Source organism: Salmo trutta, chromosome 19, assembly GCF_901001165.1.
Source record: "Salmo trutta chromosome 19, fSalTru1.1, whole genome shotgun sequence".
Lineage (NCBI taxonomy): Eukaryota > Metazoa > Chordata > Actinopteri > Salmoniformes > Salmonidae > Salmo > Salmo trutta.
In genome coordinates this window covers 3,351,715-3,369,279 of record NC_042975.1, presented here as the reverse complement: position 1 = coordinate 3,369,279, position 17,565 = coordinate 3,351,715, and the positions used below count along the sequence as shown (strand labels likewise).

Here is a 17,565-nt window from a genome sequence, read left to right as displayed (position 1 = left end):
TTACCAGAGAGCCCTGTATACATTAAAATAAAATCTGAATATTAAAACAACATACACATATGTATGAAACAATACATTTCAGCGGAATAAAAAAAAAACTAAAAAAATATATATATTTAATAAAAGCAATCACATTCAACTACGTAGAGGTCCTCAATCAATAATTTTAACTGCCTGAGTGATACCAGTACATCTAACTGCAGTGAAATCTGCAGATTGGTCCACAAATTAGAGGCAATAAAAACAAAACACAGATTTCCCAAATCTGGGAATGGATCTCTAGTGCTATCCATTCCTGTGAACGGGTTTGGTAACTTATGATTTTTTTTATCTTAGTTAATTATGTTACATACGTACAGAGGGAGTTTCTGTCAGATTGCTTTGTAAATAAATCAAAGAGAATGCAGCTCTTTTCTTACAGACAATCTTTCTCCTATTTTCAATACTAATGCATGATTTATTTCAATATAAAAAAACAATATTGGATCTTAGCTGCTTAGTCAGGTTTGTTATATGCGTTACGAAGGACAACTTGTCATCAATCCAGACACCCAGGTACTTATATTGAGAAACAAGCTCAATTTGGCCTCCATTTGTAGCACAGATATGCAGGTCCTCAGGGTCAACATTTCATGACCAAGAGAACAGCATGAGCTTGGTTTTACTTGTATTTAACACTAATTTAAGATCTGTAAGTGATTTCTGAATTGAATCAAAGTCATGCTGAAATTCACAAATGGCCTGCTGCACTGAGGTGGCACAGAAATACAAAACTGTGTCATCTGCATAGAGATAAATGTTACAAGTATTAACAGTGTTTCCTATGTCATTAATATACAACTTGAACAATAATGGACCCAATATAGAATTTTGAATCTCAAGAAGTTCATATTTAACCTGTCAAGATGGCCTGAGTTCTGTCACTAAGATAAGTCTGAAACCGTAAACAGGCTGTATATCCCAGGCCTACTGTTGATCATTTATTCAGCAAAACATAATGATCAACAGGGTCGAACACCTTTGACAGGTCAATAAACAAAGCAGCACAGCTCTTTTTAGCATCTAAGGTACAGTACTATAACTCTATAGTTCTACTAACAGAGAGGAGTTAGTTAATATGACTCCATTCTACTATCAGAGAGGAGTTAGTTAATATGACTCCATTCTACTACCAGAGAGGAGTTAGTTAATATGACTCCATTCTACTACCAGAGAGGAGTTAGTTAATATGACTCCATTCTACTACCAGAGAGGAGTTAGTTAATATGACTCCATTCTACTACCAGAGAAGAGTTAGTTAATATGACTCCATTCTACTACCAGAGAGGAGTTAGTTCATATGACTCCATTCTACTACCAGAGAGGAGTTAGTTAATATGACTCCATTCTACTACCAGAGAGGAGTTAGTTAATATGACTCCATTCTACTACCAGAGAGGAGTTAGTTAATATGACTCCATTCTACTACCAGAGAGGAGTTAGTTAATATGACTCCATTCTACTACCAGAGAGGAGTTAATATGACTCCATTCTACTACCAGAGAGGAGTTAGTTAATATGACTCCATTCTACTATCAGAGAGGAGTTAATATGACTCCATTCTACTATCAGAGAGGAGTTAATATGACTCCATTCTACTACCAGAGAGGAGTTAATTAATATGACTCCATTCTACTATCAGAGAGGAGTTAGTTAATATGACTCCATTCTACTACCAGAGAGGAGTTAGTTAATATGACTCCATTCTACTATCAGAGAGGAGTTAGTTAATATGACTCCATTCTACTACCAGAGAGGAGTTAATATGACTCCATTCTACTATCAGAGAGGAGTTAATATGACTCCATTCTACTACCAGAGAGGAGTTAGTTAATATGACTCCATTCTACTATCAGAGAGGAGTTAGTTAATATTACTCCATTCTACTATCAGAGAGGAGTTAGTTAATATGACTCCATTCTACTACCAGAGAGGAGTTAGTTAATATGACTCCATTCTACTACCAGAGAGGAGTTAATATGACTCCATTCTACTATCAGAGAGGAGTTAATATGACTCCATTCTACTACCAGAGAGGAGTTAGTTAATATGACTCCATTCTACTATCAGAGAGGAGTTAGTTAATATTACTCCATTCTACTATCAGAGAGGAGTTAATATGACTCCATTCTACTACCAGAGAGGAGTTAATATGACTCCATTCTACTACCAGAGAGGAGTTAATATGACTCCATTCTACTACCAGAGAGGAGTTAGTTAATATGACTCCATTCTACTACCAGAGAGGAGTTAATATGACTCCATTCTACTACCAGAGAGGAGTTAATATGACTCCATTCTACTATCAGAGAGGAGTTAATATGACTCCATTCTACTACCAGAGAGGAGTTAGTTAATATGACTCCATTCTACTACCAGAGAGGAGTTAGTTAATATGACTCCATTCTACTATCAGAGAGGAGTTAATATGACTCCATTCTACTACCAGAGAGGAGTTAGTTAATATGACTCCATTCTACTACCAGAGAGGAGTTAGTTAATATGACTCCATTCTACTACCAGAGAGGAGTTAATATGACTCCATTCTACTATCAGAGAGGAGTTAATATGACTCCATTCTACTACCAGAGAGGAGTTAATATGACTCCATTCTACTACCAGAGAGGAGTTAATATGACTCCATTCTACTACCAGAGAGGAGTTAATATGACTCCATTCTACTATCAGAGAGGAGTTAGTTAATATGACTCCATTCTACTACCAGAGAGGAGTTAGTTAATATGACTCCATTCTACTACCATAGAGGAGTTAGTTAATATGACTCCATTTTACTACCAGAGAGGAGTTAATATGACTCCATTCTACTACCAGAGAGGAGTTAGTTAATATGACTCCATTCTACTACCAGAGAGGAGTTAATATGACTCCATTCTACTATCAGAGAGGAGTTAGTTAATATGACTCCATTCTACTACCAGAGAGGAGTTAATATGACTCCATTCTACTATCAGAGAGGAGTTAATATGTCTCCATTCTACTACCAGAGAGGAGTTAGTTAATATGACTCCATTCTACTACCAGAGAGGAGTTAGTTAATATGACTCCATTCTACTACCAGAGAGGAGTTAATATGACTCCATTCTACTATCACAGAGGAGTTAATATGACTCCATTCTACTACCAGAGAGGAGTTAATATGACTCCATTCTACTACCAGAGAGGAGTTAATATGACTCCATTCTACTACCAGAGAGGAGTTAATATGACTCCATTCTACTACCATAGAGGAGTTAATATGACTCCATTCTACTATCAGAGAGGAGTTAGTTAATATGACTCCATTCTACTACCAGAGAGGAGTTAATATGACTCCATTCTACTACCAGAGAGGAGTTAATATGACTCCATTCTACTACCAGAGAGGAGTTAGTTAATATGACTCCATTCTACTACCAGAGAGGAGTTAGTTAATATGACTCCATTCTAGTACCAGAGAGGAGTTAGTTAATATGACTCCATTCTACTACCAGAGAGGAGTTAGTTAATATGACTCCATTCTACTACCAGAGAGGAGTTAGTTAATATGACTCCATTCTACTACCAGAGAGGAGTTAGTTAATATGACTCCATTCTACTACCAGAGAGGAGTTAATATGACTCCATTCTACTATCAGAGAGGAGTTAATATGACTCCATTTTACAACCAGAGAGGAGTTAATATGACTCCATTCTACTACCAGAGAGGAGTTAGTTAATATGACTCCATTCTACTATCAGAGAGGAGTTAATATGACTCCATTCTACTACCAGAGAGGAGTTAGTTAATATGACTCCATTCTACTACCAGAGAGGAGGTAGTTAATATGACTCCATTCTACTACCAGAGAGGAGTTAATATGACTCCATTCTACTATCAGAGAGGAGTTAATATGACTCCATTCTACTACCAGAGAGTTATTTAATATGACTCCATTCTACTATCAGAGAGGAGTTAATATGACTCCATTCTACTACCAGAGAGGAGTTAATATGACTCCATTCTACTACCAGAGAGGAGTTAATATGACTCCATTCTACTACCAGAGAGGAGTTAGTTAATATGACTCCATTCTACTACCAGAGAGGAGTTAGTTAATATGACTCCATTCTACTATCAGAGAGGAGTTAATATGACTCCATACTACTACCAGAGAGGAGTTAGTTAATATGACTCCATTCTACTATCAGAGAGGAGTTAGTTAATATGACTCCATTCTACTATCAGAGAGGAGTTAATATGACTCCATTCTACTACCAGAGAGGAGTTAGTTAATATGACTCCATTCTACTACCAGAGAGGAGTTAATATGACTCCATTCTACTACCAGAGAGGAGTTAATATGACTCCATTCTACTATCAGAGAGGAGTTAGTTAATATGACTCCATTCTACTATCAGAGAGGAGTTAATATGACTCCATTCTACTATCCGAGAGGAGTTAGTTAATATGACTCCATTCTACTACCAGAGAGGAGTTAGTTAATATGACTCCATTCCACTATCAGAGAGGAGTTACTTAATATGACTCCATTCTACTACCAGAGAGGAGTTAGTTAATATGACTCCATTCTACTACCAGAGAGGAGTTAGTTAATATGACTCCATTCTACTATCAGAGAGGAGTTAGTTAATATGACTCCATTCTACTACCAGAGAGGAGTTAATATGACTCCATTCTACTACCAGAGAGGAGTTAATATGACTCCATTCTACTACCAGAGAGGAGTTAATATGACTCCATTCTACTACCAGAGAGGAGTTAGTTAATATGACTCCATTCTACTATCAGAGAGGAGTTAATATGACTCCATTCTACTACCAGAGAGGAGTTAGTTAATATGACTCCATTCTACTACCAGAGAGGAGTTAATATGACTCCATTCTACTACCAGAGAGGAGTTAGTTAATATGACTCCATTTTACTACCAGAGAGGAGTTAGTTAATATGACTCCATTCTACTACCAGAGAGGAGTTAGTTAATATGACTCCATTCTACTATCAGAGAGGAGTTAGTTAATATGACTCCATTCTACTACCAGAGAGGAGTTAATATGACTCCATTCTACTACCAGAGAGGAGTTAATATGACTCCATTCTACTACCAGAGAGGAGTTAATATGACTCCATTCTACTACCAGAGAGGAGTTAATATGACTCCATTCTACTATCAGAGAGGAGTTAGTTAATATGACTCCATTCTACTACCAGAGAGGAGTTAGTTAATATGACTCCATTCTACTACCATAGAGGAGTTAGTTAATATGACTCCATTTTACTACCAGAGAGGAGTTAATATGACTCCATTCTACTACCAGAGAGGAGTTAGTTAATATGACTCCATTCTACTACCAGAGAGGAGTTAATATGACTCCATTCTACTATCAGAGAGGAGTTAGTTAATATGACTCCATTCTACTACCAGAGAGGAGTTAATATGACTCCATTCTACTATCAGAGAGGAGTTAATATGTCTCCATTCTACTACCAGAGAGGAGTTAGTTAATATGACTCCATTCTACTACCAGAGAGGAGTTAGTTAATATGACTCCATTCTACTACCAGAGAGGAGTTAATATGACTCCATTCTACTATCACAGAGGAGTTAATATGACTCCATTCTACTACCAGAGAGGAGTTAATATGACTCCATTCTACTACCAGAGAGGAGTTAATATGACTCCATTCTACTACCAGAGAGGAGTTAATATGACTCCATTCTACTACCATAGAGGAGTTAATATGACTCCATTCTACTATCAGAGAGGAGTTAGTTAATATGACTCCATTCTACTACCAGAGAGGAGTTAATATGACTCCATTCTACTACCAGAGAGGAGTTAATATGACTCCATTCTACTACCAGAGAGGAGTTAGTTAATATGACTCCATTCTACTACCAGAGAGGAGTTAGTTAATATGACTCCATTCTAGTACCAGAGAGGAGTTAGTTAATATGACTCCATTCTACTACCAGAGAGGAGTTAGTTAATATGACTCCATTCTACTACCAGAGAGGAGTTAGTTAATATGACTCCATTCTACTACCAGAGAGGAGTTAGTTAATATGACTCCATTCTACTACCAGAGAGGAGTTAATATGACTCCATTCTACTATCAGAGAGGAGTTAATATGACTCCATTTTACAACCAGAGAGGAGTTAATATGACTCCATTCTACTACCAGAGAGGAGTTAGTTAATATGACTCCATTCTACTATCAGAGAGGAGTTAATATGACTCCATTCTACTACCAGAGAGGAGTTAGTTAATATGACTCCATTCTACTACCAGAGAGGAGGTAGTTAATATGACTCCATTCTACTACCAGAGAGGAGTTAATATGACTCCATTCTACTATCAGAGAGGAGTTAATATGACTCCATTCTACTACCAGAGAGTTATTTAATATGACTCCATTCTACTATCAGAGAGGAGTTAATATGACTCCATTCTACTACCAGAGAGGAGTTAATATGACTCCATTCTACTACCAGAGAGGAGTTAATATGACTCCATTCTACTACCAGAGAGGAGTTAGTTAATATGACTCCATTCTACTACCAGAGAGGAGTTAGTTAATATGACTCCATTCTACTATCAGAGAGGAGTTAATATGACTCCATACTACTACCAGAGAGGAGTTAGTTAATATGACTCCATTCTACTATCAGAGAGGAGTTAGTTAATATGACTCCATTCTACTATCAGAGAGGAGTTAATATGACTCCATTCTACTACCAGAGAGGAGTTAGTTAATATGACTCCATTCTACTACCAGAGAGGAGTTAATATGACTCCATTCTACTACCAGAGAGGAGTTAATATGACTCCATTCTACTATCAGAGAGGAGTTAGTTAATATGACTCCATTCTACTATCAGAGAGGAGTTAATATGACTCCATTCTACTATCCGAGAGGAGTTAGTTAATATGACTCCATTCTACTACCAGAGAGGAGTTAGTTAATATGACTCCATTCCACTATCAGAGAGGAGTTACTTAATATGACTCCATTCTACTACCAGAGAGGAGTTAGTTAATATGACTCCATTCTACTACCAGAGAGGAGTTAGTTAATATGACTCCATTCTACTATCAGAGAGGAGTTAGTTAATATGACTCCATTCTACTACCAGAGAGGAGTTAATATGACTCCATTCTACTACCAGAGAGGAGTTAATATGACTCCATTCTACTACCAGAGAGGAGTTAATATGACTCCATTCTACTACCAGAGAGGAGTTAGTTAATATGACTCCATTCTACTATCAGAGAGGAGTTAATATGACTCCATTCTACTACCAGAGAGGAGTTAGTTAATATGACTCCATTCTACTACCAGAGAGGAGTTAATATGACTCCATTCTACTACCAGAGAGGAGTTAGTTAATATGACTCCATTTTACTACCAGAGAGGAGTTAGTTAATATGACTCCATTCTACTACCAGAGAGGAGTTAGTTAATATGACTCCATTCTACTATCAGAGAGGAGTTAGTTAATATGACTCCATTCTACTACCAGAGAGGAGTTAATATGACTCCATTCTACTACCAGAGAGGAGTTAGTTAATATGACTCCATTCTACTACCAGAGAGGAGTTAGTTAATATGACTCCATTCTACTACCAGAGAGGAGTTAGTTAATATGACTCCATTCTACTACCAGAGAGGAGTTAGTTAATATGACTCCATTCTACTATCAGAGAGGAGTTAGTTAATGACTCCATTCTCAGCCTACAGTTTATCAGGGATTGATCGCAGACACTCTTATCCAGAGCGACTTACAAGGAGAAATTAAGGTTAAGTGTGTGGAACAAGGGCACATAGACAGATTTTTTACCTCGTTGGCTCAGGGATTCAAACCAGCAACCTTTCTGTTAGTGGCTCAACACTCTTAACCTCTAGGCTATTGGTGCTTCATGTTTGGTGTTTTATGACTGGGGCTTCATGATTGGTGCTTCATGACTGGTTCTTCAGATTCAATTAATAAATATTTGCTTTCATCTACATAACATACTGTATGTATTTACAGATGTGATTGTGCGTGCATGTGTGTGTGTGTTCTATATGTTAAATTGTGTGTGTGTGTTTCTGTGTTGTGTTGTGTTGCAGTGCCACCCTGCTGGCTTTCCTTGTTGAGCTGTTGAAGAGCTCCGTGGCTATGCAGGAACAGATGCTGGGGGGGAAAGGATTCCTGGTGATCGGGTACCTGCTGGAGAAGGTAAATATTCGCTCACAATACTATTGATTGATTGACTGATTGAGTTACTGATTGATTGATTCTCTCTCTCTCTCTCTCTCTCTCTCTCTCTCTCTCTCTCTCTCTCCAGTCGTCCAGGGTCCACGTCACCAGAGCGGTGCTGGAACAGTTTTTGTCCTTTGCTAAGTACCTGGACGGGTTGACCCACGGAGCGCCACTCCTCAAACAGCTGTGTGACCACGTCCTCTTCAATGCTGCCATCTGGATACACACACCCGCCAAGGTAGGGACTGAGAGAGAGAGAGAGAGAGAGAGAGAGAGAGTGTGTCTGTCTGTGTCTGTGTGTGTGTGTGTGTGTGTGTCTGTGTGTGTGTGTGTGTCTCCTGATCTACTGTACCGTCTGGATACACACACCTCCGCCAATATGAGCCCAGCGCAGCCTGGCCCGTATTGTTCTGTCCAGATCCTATAATCTTGCTCCAGAGGTAGCTGATTCCCCACAGCAACTGGAAGGGACATTTTTTGTGAGCGAGTCAATAAAGGAATTTTAAAAAGTGTGTATAATTAGAATTGTAGAAGAAGAGAAGAATGTGAGCAAAAATATAGAAGGAGAGAACAGCTGAAAAGAGAGAAGCATTGGGGGGAGGGAGAGAGAGAGGGGAAAGAGAGAGAGCAGTGGGTAAAGAGAGAGGAGATGGAAGAGAGAGAGATGGGAGAGAGATGAGAGAGTGGAGTGGGGAAAGAGAGAGGAGATGGGAGAGAGAGAGATGGGAGAGAGAGAGTGGAGTGGGGAAAGAGAGAGGAGATGGGAGAGAGAGAGTGGAGTGGGGAAAGAGAGAGGAGATGGGAGAGAGAGAGATGGGAGAGAGAGAGTGGAGTGGGGAAAGAGAGAGGAGATTGGAGAGAGATGAGAGAGTGGAGTGGGGAAAGAGAGAAGATGTGGAAGAGAGGGGAGATGGGAGAGAGAGAGTGGAGTGGGGAAAGAGAGAGGAGATGGGAGAGAGAGAGAGAGGAGATGGAAGAGAGAGAGAGAGAGGAGATGAGAGAGAGGAGATGGAAGAGAGAGAGAGGAGATGGAAGAGAGAGAGGAGATGGAAGAGAGAGAGAGGAGATGGAAGAAAGAGAGGAGATGGAAGAGAGAGTAAATTGTAGAGAGAGAGGAGATGGAAGAGAGAGAGAGAGAGAGAGGAGATGGAAGAGAGAGAAAGAGGATGGGATTCAGCTCTTAACGATGTTCATTTGAGCTGGCTAATGCCAGTTCTGAATTAGCTGTTGCACTAGTGGGTATAGTGCAAGTTCAGTATATTCCACTACCACTTTGTTAGGGACACCTCGTTAATAAAGGGAGCCATCTCGTTAATGCTATTTCTAATCACCCTGGATGGTAAGCACAGAGCTGAATAGTGACAGTGTGTGTGAGGGGGCTAAGGATGTGGGAGTGGGAGCAAGTTGTGTGTGTGTGAGAGAGAGAGAGAGCAAGAGAGAGACGGTGGTTGAGAATGAGCGAGGAATTAAAAGGTTTTTAAATGTCTGAACTTAGATGTTGTTTGTGCAAACTTCTCAGATGAGGCTAGTTGTGCCTGAGGTGGTAAAATGAATACATTAGATATGGTATTACAGATGGCAGACAAATAGTTATGTAGAGAAGAGCAGAACCAAAACACAATTATTAATGAAGCAGGAGCTTGGAGCACCAGTCACAATACAGGATGGACATCAGGATAGATTATTAGAGACATCCTGAGTTTAGTCCAGTGGGAGCGGTTTAGGATTTTGCATTGGATCAAACCATGTTTAGGATTTCGCATTGGATCAAACCATGTTTAGGATTTTGCATTGGATCAAACCATGTTTAGGATTTTGCATTGGATCAAACCATGTTTAGGATTTCGCATTGGATCAAACCATGTTTAGGATTTCGCATTGGATCAAACCATGTTTAGGATTTCGCATTGGATCAAACCATGTTTAGGATTTCGCATTGGATCAAACCATGTTTAGGATTTCGCATTGGATCAAACCATGTTTAGGATTTCGCATTGGATCAAACCATGTTTAGGATTTCGCATTGGATCAAACCATGTTTAGGATTTCGCATTGGATCAAACCATGTTTAGGATTTTGCATTGGATCAAACCATGTTTAGGATTTCGCATTGGATCAAACCATGTTTAGGATTTCGCATTGGATCAAACCATGTTTAGGATTTCGCATTGGATCAAACCATGTTTAGGATTTTGCATTGGATCAAACCATGTTTAGGATTTTGCATTGGATCAAACCATGTTTAGGATTTCGCATTGGATCAAACCATGTTTAGGATTTCGCATTGGATCAAACCATGTTTAGGATTTCGCATTGGATCAAACCATGTTTAGGATTTTGCATTGGATCAAACCATGTTAAGGATTTCGCATTGGATCAAACCATGTTTAGGATTTTGCATTGGATCAAACCATGTTTAGGATTTCGCATTGGATCAAACCATGTTTAGGATTTCGCATTGGATCAAACCATGTTTAGGATTTCGCATTGGATCAAACCATGTTTAGGATTTCGCATTGGATCAAACCATGTTTAGGATTTCGCATTGGATCAAACCATGTTTAGGATTTCGCATTGGATCAAACCATGTTTAGGATTTCGCATTGGATCAAACCATGTTTAGGATTTCGCATTGGATCAAACCATGTTTGGAGCAAATAGAAGAGGAGGGGACACGGTTACAGAATATCTTCCCATGTGTCGTCAGTCAACTCATCACCTAGATCCTGTTCCCATAAACGTTTTAATAACTTGTGAATGAAGGATTGTGAAGAGAGTCAATTATGGTCATAGCTATAAGAAATAAAACCTTTTACAGTTCGGGGGATGGTGTGTTTCATGCATCAGGCCCACGGGAAGACTGAGGAATTTATTAATGCATCAGTGGGAGGGCCCACAGGAAGAGTTGAGAGGTCATGTCACGGACAAAGATGCTCACTTGTAAATATCTTAAGAAATGACTATTCGGAAAGGTGGAATTTAGCTGAGTTGATGGCACGATGCAAACCTTCACTTTTTCCACATTTTGTTACGTTACAGCCTTATTCTAAAATGTATTAAGTAGTTGTTTTCCATCATCAATCTACACACAATACCCCATAATGACATCACAATACCCCATAATACCCCACAATGACATCACAATACCCCATAATGACAAAACAAAAACAGATTTTTATATATTTTAGCAAATGTATTAAAACCAAAAAACTGAAATATTACATTTACATAAGTATTCAGACCCTTTACTCAGTACTTTGTTGAAGCACCTTTGGCAGCGATTACAGCCTTGAGTCTTCTTGGGTATGACGCTACAAGCTTAGCACACCTGATTTGGGGAGTTTCTCCCATTCTTCTCTGCGGATCCTCTCAAGCTCTGTCAGGTTGGATGGGGAGCGTCGCTGCATAGCTATTTTCAGGTCTCTCCAGAGATGTTAGATCGGGTTCAAGTCCGGGCTCTGGCTGGGCCAGTCAAGGACATTCAGAGACTAGTCCTGAAGCCACTCAGGCTTTGTCTTGGCAGCGTGCTTAAGGTCATTGTCCTGTTGGAAGGCGAACCTTCTCCCCAGTCTGAGGTCCTGAGCGCTCTGGAACAGGTTTTTTATCAAGGATCTCTCTGTACTTTGCACCGTTCAGCTTTCCCTCAATCCTGAAGACAGGAGCGGAGGGTAGAGGACAGGAGCGGAGGGTAGAGGACAGGAGCGGAGCGGAGGGTAGAGGACAAGAGAGGAGAGGAGGGTAGAGAACAAGAGAGGAGAGGGTAGAGGACGAGAGAGGAGAGGAGGCTAGAGGACAAGACAGGAGAGGAGGCTAGAGGACAAGACGGGAGAGGAGGGTAGAGGACAGGAGAGGAGGGTAGAGGACAGGAGAGGAGAGGAGGGTAGAGGACAGGAGAGGAGGGTAGAGGACAGGAGAGGAGGGTAGAGGACAGGACATGAGAGGAGGGTAGAGGAAAGGACATGAGAGGAGGGTAGAGGACAGGACATGAGAGGAGGGTAGAGGACAAGACGGGAGAGGAGGGTAGAGGACAGGAGAGGAGGGTAGAGGACAGGAGAGGAGGGTAGAGGACAGGAGAGGAGGGTAGAGGACAGGACATGAGAGGAGGGTAGAGGACAGGAGAGGAGAGGAGGGTAGAGGACAAGACAGGAGAAGAGGGTAGAGGACAAGACAGGAGAGGAGGGTAGAGGACAAGACAGGAGAGGAGGCTAGAGGACAAGACAGGAGAGGAGGGTAGAGGACAGGAGAGGAGGGTAGAGGACAAGACAGGAGAGGAGGGTAGAGGACAGGAGAGGAGAGGAGGGTAGAGGAAAAGAGAGGAAGTATTTCACTTGCACTGTCTCCAAACACCTTCAATTGATAGTTGCTGTGTGTCTTTATCTTTCTCTCTCTCTCTCTCTCTCTCTCTTTTTCCCTTCCTGTGTGTGTGTTTACGTGTGTCTCCCTCCAGGTCCAGTTGTCCCTGTACACCTACCTGTCTGCGGAGTTCATTGGGACGTCGACCATCTACAGCACCATCCGTCGTGTTGGTACCGTGCTGCAGCTGATGTACACGCTGAAGTATTACTACTGGGCCAGCAACCCACTGGAGTGCAGCGGCATCACACCGAAAGGACTGGGTACACACACACACACACACACACGCACGCACGCACGCGCGCACGCACGCACGCTCACACACACGTAAGTAGCAATGGGTAGTGTAGAGAACAGATAGGTTACTACAATACAGTGTTGAGAACAGATAGGTTACTATAATACAGTGTTCAGAACAGATAGGTTACTATAAAACAGTGTTGAGAACAGATAGGTTACTATAATACAGTGTTGGTAGTGTTGAGAACAGATAGGTTACTATAATACAGTGTTGGTAGTGTTGAGAACAGATAGGTTACTATAATACAGTGTTCAGAACAGATAGGTTACTATAAAACAGTGTTGAGAACAGATAGGTTACTATAATACAGTGTTGGTAGTGTTGAGAACAGATAGGTTACTATAATACAGTGTTGAGAACAGATAGGTTACTATAATACAGTGTGGAGAACGTTGAATTTTAACATTCAGTTAACAATGTTTTAACAATTCCATTAATGTTTTATTAACGTGACTTTTTTTAATGTTGTCTGTGTGCAGATGGACCGAGGCCGTCCCAGAAGGAAATCGTCTCTCTCAGAGCCTTTATGCTGCTGTTCCTCAAACAACTCATCCTCAAGGTAACATGAATGTTTTACATACTACATACTACATACTACATACCACATCCCTAACTACTTCGTCCAGTAGTTACTCGAACAACTGATACTCAAGGCACTGAACTACATAGATTTTTATTAGGAATGTCACAGTTTATTGAGTTAACTCAAGTTCAACTTTTTGTAATTTTAGTGGGATAAGTTTTTTTTTCCTCCAGCGATTAATCACATTGTCTGAAAGCATTGAAAATATGCTGAGAAGGAACAAAATACACCGTCTACGCCTAGAACGTCCAAAATACACCGTCTACGCCTAGAACGTCCAAAATACACCGTCTACCCTGAGAACGTCCAAAATACACCGTATACGCCTAGAACGTCCAAAATACACTGAGAACGTCCAAAATACACCGTCTACGCTGAGAACGTCCAAAATACACAGTCTACGCCTAGAACATCCAAAATACAACATCTACACTGAGAACATCCAAAATACACCGTCTACGCCTAGAACGTCCAAAATACACCGTCTACGCCTAGAACGTCCAAAATACACCGACTACGCCTAGAACGTCCAATATACAACATCTACTCTGAGAACGTCCAAAATACACCGTCTACGCCTAGAACGTCCAAAATACACCGTCTACGCCTAGAACGTCCAAAATACACCGACTACGCCTAGAACGTCCAAAATACACCGTCTACGCCTAGAACGTCCAAAATACACCGTCTACGCTGAGAACGTCCAAAATACACAGAGAACATCCAAAATACACCGAGAACGTCCAAAATACACCGTCTACGCCGAGAACGTCCAAAATACACCGTCTATGCCTAGAACGTCTAAAATACAACATCTACTCTGAGAACGTCCAAAATACACCATCTACGCCTAGAACGTCCAAAATACACCGACTACGCCTAGAACGTCCAAAATACAACATCTACTCTGAGAACGTCCAAAATAAACCGTCTACGCCTAGAACGTCCAAAATACACCGACTACGCCTAGAACGTCCAAAATACAACATCTACTCTGAGAACGTCCAAAATACACCGTCTACGCCGAGAACGTCCAAAATACACAAAGAACATCCAAAATACGCCGAGAACATCCAAAATACACCGTCTACGCCTAGAACGTCCAAAATACACCATCTACGCCTAGAACGTCCAAAATACACCGTCTACGCCGAGAACGTCCAAAATACACCGTCTACGCCTAGAACGTCCAAAATACACCGTCTACGCCTAGAACGTCCAAAATACACCGTCTACGCCTAGAACGTCCAAAATACACCATCTACGCCTAGAACGTCCAAAATACACCGACTACGCCTAGAACGTCCAAAATACAACATCTACTCTGAGAACGTCCAAAATACACCGTCTACGCCTAGAACGTCCAAAATACACCGACTACGCCTAGAACGTCCAAAATACACCGTCTACGCTGAGAACGTCCAAAATACACCGTCTACGCCGAGAACGTCCAAAATACACAGAGAACATCCAAAATACACCGAGAACGTGCAAAATACACCGTCTACGCCGAGAACGTCCAAAATACAACATCTACTCTGAGAACGTCCAAAATACACCGAGAACGTGCAAATACACCGTCTACGCCAAGAACGTCCAAAATACACCGTCTACGCCTAGAACGTCCAAAATACACCGTCTACGCCTAGAACGTCCAAAATACACCGTCTACGCCTAGAACGTCCAAAATACACCGACTACGCCTAGAACTTCCAAAATACAACATCTACTCTGAGAACGTCCAAAATACACCGTCTACGCCTAGAACGTCCAAAATACACCGACTACGCCTAGAACGTCCAAAATACACCGTCTACGCCTAGAACGTCCAAAATACACCGACTACGCCTAGAACTTCCAAAATACAACATCTACTCTGAGAACGTCCAAAATACACCGTCTACGCCTAGAACGTCCAAAATACACCGACTACGCCTAGAACGTCCAAAATACACCGTCTACGCTGAGAACGTCCAAAATACACAGAGAACATCCAAAATACACCGAGAACGTGCAAAATACACCGTCTACGCCTAGAACGTCCAAAATACACCGTCTACGCTGAGAACGTCCAAAATACACAGAGAACATCCAAAATACACCGAGAATGTCCAAAATACACCGTCTACGCCGAGAACGTCCAAAATACACCGTCTACGCCTAGAACGTCCAAAATACACCGTCTACGCCTAGAACTTCCAAAATACACCGTCTACGCCTAGAACATCCAAAATACACCGTCTACGCCTAGAACGTCCAAAATACACTGTCTACGCCTAGAACGTCCAAAATACACCGTTTTCGCCGACAACGTCCAAAATACGCCGTCTGTACCAGTGGTTCCCATCCTGTTTTACCTGTGGTGCACGTTTAACATTTAACATTTAAGTCATTTAGCAGACGCTCTTATCCAGAGCGACTTACAAATTGGTGCATTCACCTATAATATCCAGTAGAACAAACACTTTACAATAGTGCATCTAAATCTTTTAAAGGGGGGGGGGTTAGAAGGATTACTTTATCCTATCACAGGTATTCCTTAAAGAGGTGGGGTTTCAGGTGTCTCCGGAAGGTGGTGATTGACTCCGCTGTCCTGGCATCGTGAGGGAGATTGTTCCACCATTGGGGTGCCAGAGCGGCGAACAGTTTTGACTGGGCTGAGCGGGAACTGTGCTTCCTCAGAGGTAGGGAGGCGAGCAGGCCAGAGGTGGATGAACGCAGTGCCCTTGTTTGGGTGTAGGGCCTGATCAGAGCCTGAAGGTACGGAGGTGCCGTTCCCCTCACAGCTCCGTAGGCAAGCACCATGGTCTTGTAGCGGATGCGAGCTTCAACTGGAAGCCAGTGGAGAGAGCGGAGGAGCGGGGTGACGTGAGAGAACTTGGGAAGGTTGAACACCAGACGGGCTGCGGCGTTCTGGATGAGTTGTAGGGGTTTGATGGCACAGGCAGGGAGCCCAGCCAACAGCGAGTTGCAGTAATCCAGACGGGAGATGACAAGTGCCTGGATTAGGACCTGCGCCGCTTCCTGTGTGAGGCAGGGTCGTACTCTGCGAATGTTGTAGAGCATGAACCTACAGGATCGGGTCACCGCCTTGATGTTAGTGGAGAACGACAGGGTGTTGTCCAGGATCACGCCAAGGTTCTTAGCACTCTGGGAGGAGGACACAAGGGAGTTGTCAACCGTGATGGCGAGATCATGGAACGGGCAGTCCTTCCCCGGGAGGAAGAGCAGCTCCGTCTTGCCGAGGTTCAGCTTGAGGTGGTGATCCGTCATCCACACTGATATGTCTGCCAGACATGCAGAGATGCGATTCGCCACCTGGTTGTCAGAAGGGGGAAAGGAGAAGATTAATTGTGTGTCGTCTGCATAGCAATGATAGGAGAGACCGTGTGAGGATATGACAGAGCCAAGTGACTTGGTGTATAGCGAGAATAGGAGAGGGCCTAGAACAGAGCCCTGGGGGACACCAGTGGTGAGAGCACGTGGTGCGGAGACAGCTTCTCGCCACGCCACCTGGTAGGAGCGACCTGTCAGGTAGGACGCAATCCAAGCGTGGGCCGCGCCGGAGATGCCCAGCTCGGAGAGGGTGGAGAGGAGGATCTGATGGTTCACAGTATCAAAGGCAGCAGATAGGTCTAGAAGGATGAGAGCAGAGGAGAGAGAGTTAGCTTTAGCAGTGCGGAGAGCCTCCGTGACACAGAGAAGAGCAGTCTCAGTTGAATGCCCAGTCTTGAAACCTGACTGATTAGGATCAAGAAGGTCGTTCTGAGAGAGATAGCAGGAGAGCTGGCCAAGGACGGCACGTTCAAGAGTTTTGGAGAGAAAAGAAAGAAGGGATACTGGTCTGTAGTTGTTGACATCGGAGGGATCGAGTGTAGGTTTTTTCAGAAGGGGTGCAACTCTCGCTCTCTTGAAGACGGAAGGGACGTAGCCAGCGGTCAAGGATGAGTTGATGAGCGAGGTGAGGTAAGGGAGAAGGTCTCCGGAAATGGTCTGGAGAAGAGAGGAGGGGATAGGGTCAAGTGGGCAGGTTGTTGGGCGG

At 42.3% G+C, this 17,565-nt stretch overlaps 1 protein-coding gene across 1 annotated transcript in view; it reads left to right on the top strand.

Moving 5' to 3' along the window:
• LOC115155048 (neurobeachin-like) overlaps nt 1–17,565 on the top strand; it is a 161,732-nt gene that overhangs the window by 93,391 nt on the left and 50,776 nt on the right. Inside the window, exons 13-16 of the mRNA XM_029701843.1 lie at nt 8,154–8,262; nt 8,372–8,524; nt 12,734–12,902; nt 13,420–13,499. Of these exons, the coding sequence (XP_029557703.1) occupies nt 8,154–8,262; nt 8,372–8,524; nt 12,734–12,902; nt 13,420–13,499 (511 nt within the window). The remainder of the gene's footprint in view (nt 1–8,153; nt 8,263–8,371; nt 8,525–12,733; nt 12,903–13,419; nt 13,500–17,565) is intronic.